Genomic DNA, 1,034 nt, shown 5'->3' on the forward strand with positions numbered 1-1,034 from the left:
CCTTGCCCCGCGCTGCTCCTTCCCGCCGGTGAGCTCGTGCTAAGCCCCGCAAGGGGCCGCGCGGTGGGATGGCAGGCTCGTTCGTGACCCAAAAAACCCGAGAAAGGCGACTCAGGCTCCGCTGGCTTCGACTTCAAGCTTTGCTACACTTGGCACCCGCCCGCCCTCCTTGATGCCCAACTCCGGGTTTTCCCCATTCCCACATCAGCGGCCCCACTAGATAGACGGCAGAACTAGCCAATGGTAGGGCGCAAAGCGTCAACTTTGTGTTCGCCCGCCACTCTCAGCCAATGAGCACTCGTTTCTCGGGAGTCCCGCCTTCCGCGTCGGGCGCCCCCTTCTGGCCACTCGGTAATGGACCGTGTCTGTCGCCATTTTGTGTGTGGCACGGGTATATTTTTGTGGAACCCTCCTACCTATTCTCTTTTCTTCCATGTAACAGATTCCATAGTTCAACATCCACGTGCAGTGGCGATAAGAAGAGCGTAGCGTAGTTTGGAATGGCCTGTGTGGGTTGTAGAGCCACGTCACGCCACGTTCGCACAGCCCCGCGCCATCTTGAGTGTGGCCTTTCCCTAGTTCTCGGGGCTCCGCGTGGTTCCTTAAATGGCTCACCCAATTTGAAGGAGCCCCCAAGGACGCGCCCACCTGGCCAAAGGGACAGTGATTCCCTCCAATAACTCCGCAATGTTCATGTTCCCTTCGAAGGCCCTAAGTGTGATGTGCGGGGTGCCCTCGATAGCGGAACACGCCCCTTTAAGGAGGATTCCTAAGGCTGTCGCGACGGCGGGGACCGCCGGGGGCGGAAGCTGGCCAGTCCTGGGTTGCGGGGCCCGCTACACGGTGCGCTGCTCTCGGACTGCCCCACTCGAGGGCTCGGACACCGAGTCCCCTTGGTGCATGATCCCCTAGCGTGTGCCTGGCACTATGCCCGTCGTTTGCTTGGGCGCCGGGCCACCGGTCCTTTCCCGCGGAATCGGGGAGCCGGAGCCGCGAGTTGGGGCAGACGGGGCGTCCCAGGCGCGGAGTCGGGC

The 1,034-nt window shown here is 62.0% G+C and overlaps 1 protein-coding gene across 1 annotated transcript in view; it reads left to right on the forward strand.

Annotated features, from left to right (window-relative positions):
* Ptma (prothymosin alpha) overlaps positions 1 to 1,034 on the forward strand; it is a 5,872-nt gene that overhangs the window by 2,138 nt on the left and 2,700 nt on the right. Inside the window, exon 3 of the mRNA XM_033763989.1 lies at positions 709 to 843. Within this exon, the coding sequence (XP_033619880.1) occupies positions 709 to 843 (135 nt within the window). The remainder of the gene's footprint in view (positions 1 to 708; positions 844 to 1,034) is intronic.

Source organism: Fukomys damarensis, unplaced genomic scaffold (genome assembly GCF_012274545.1).
Source record: "Fukomys damarensis isolate Sample0158 unplaced genomic scaffold, DMR_v1.0_HiC HiC_scaffold_16, whole genome shotgun sequence".
Taxonomy (NCBI): domain Eukaryota; kingdom Metazoa; phylum Chordata; class Mammalia; order Rodentia; family Bathyergidae; genus Fukomys; species Fukomys damarensis.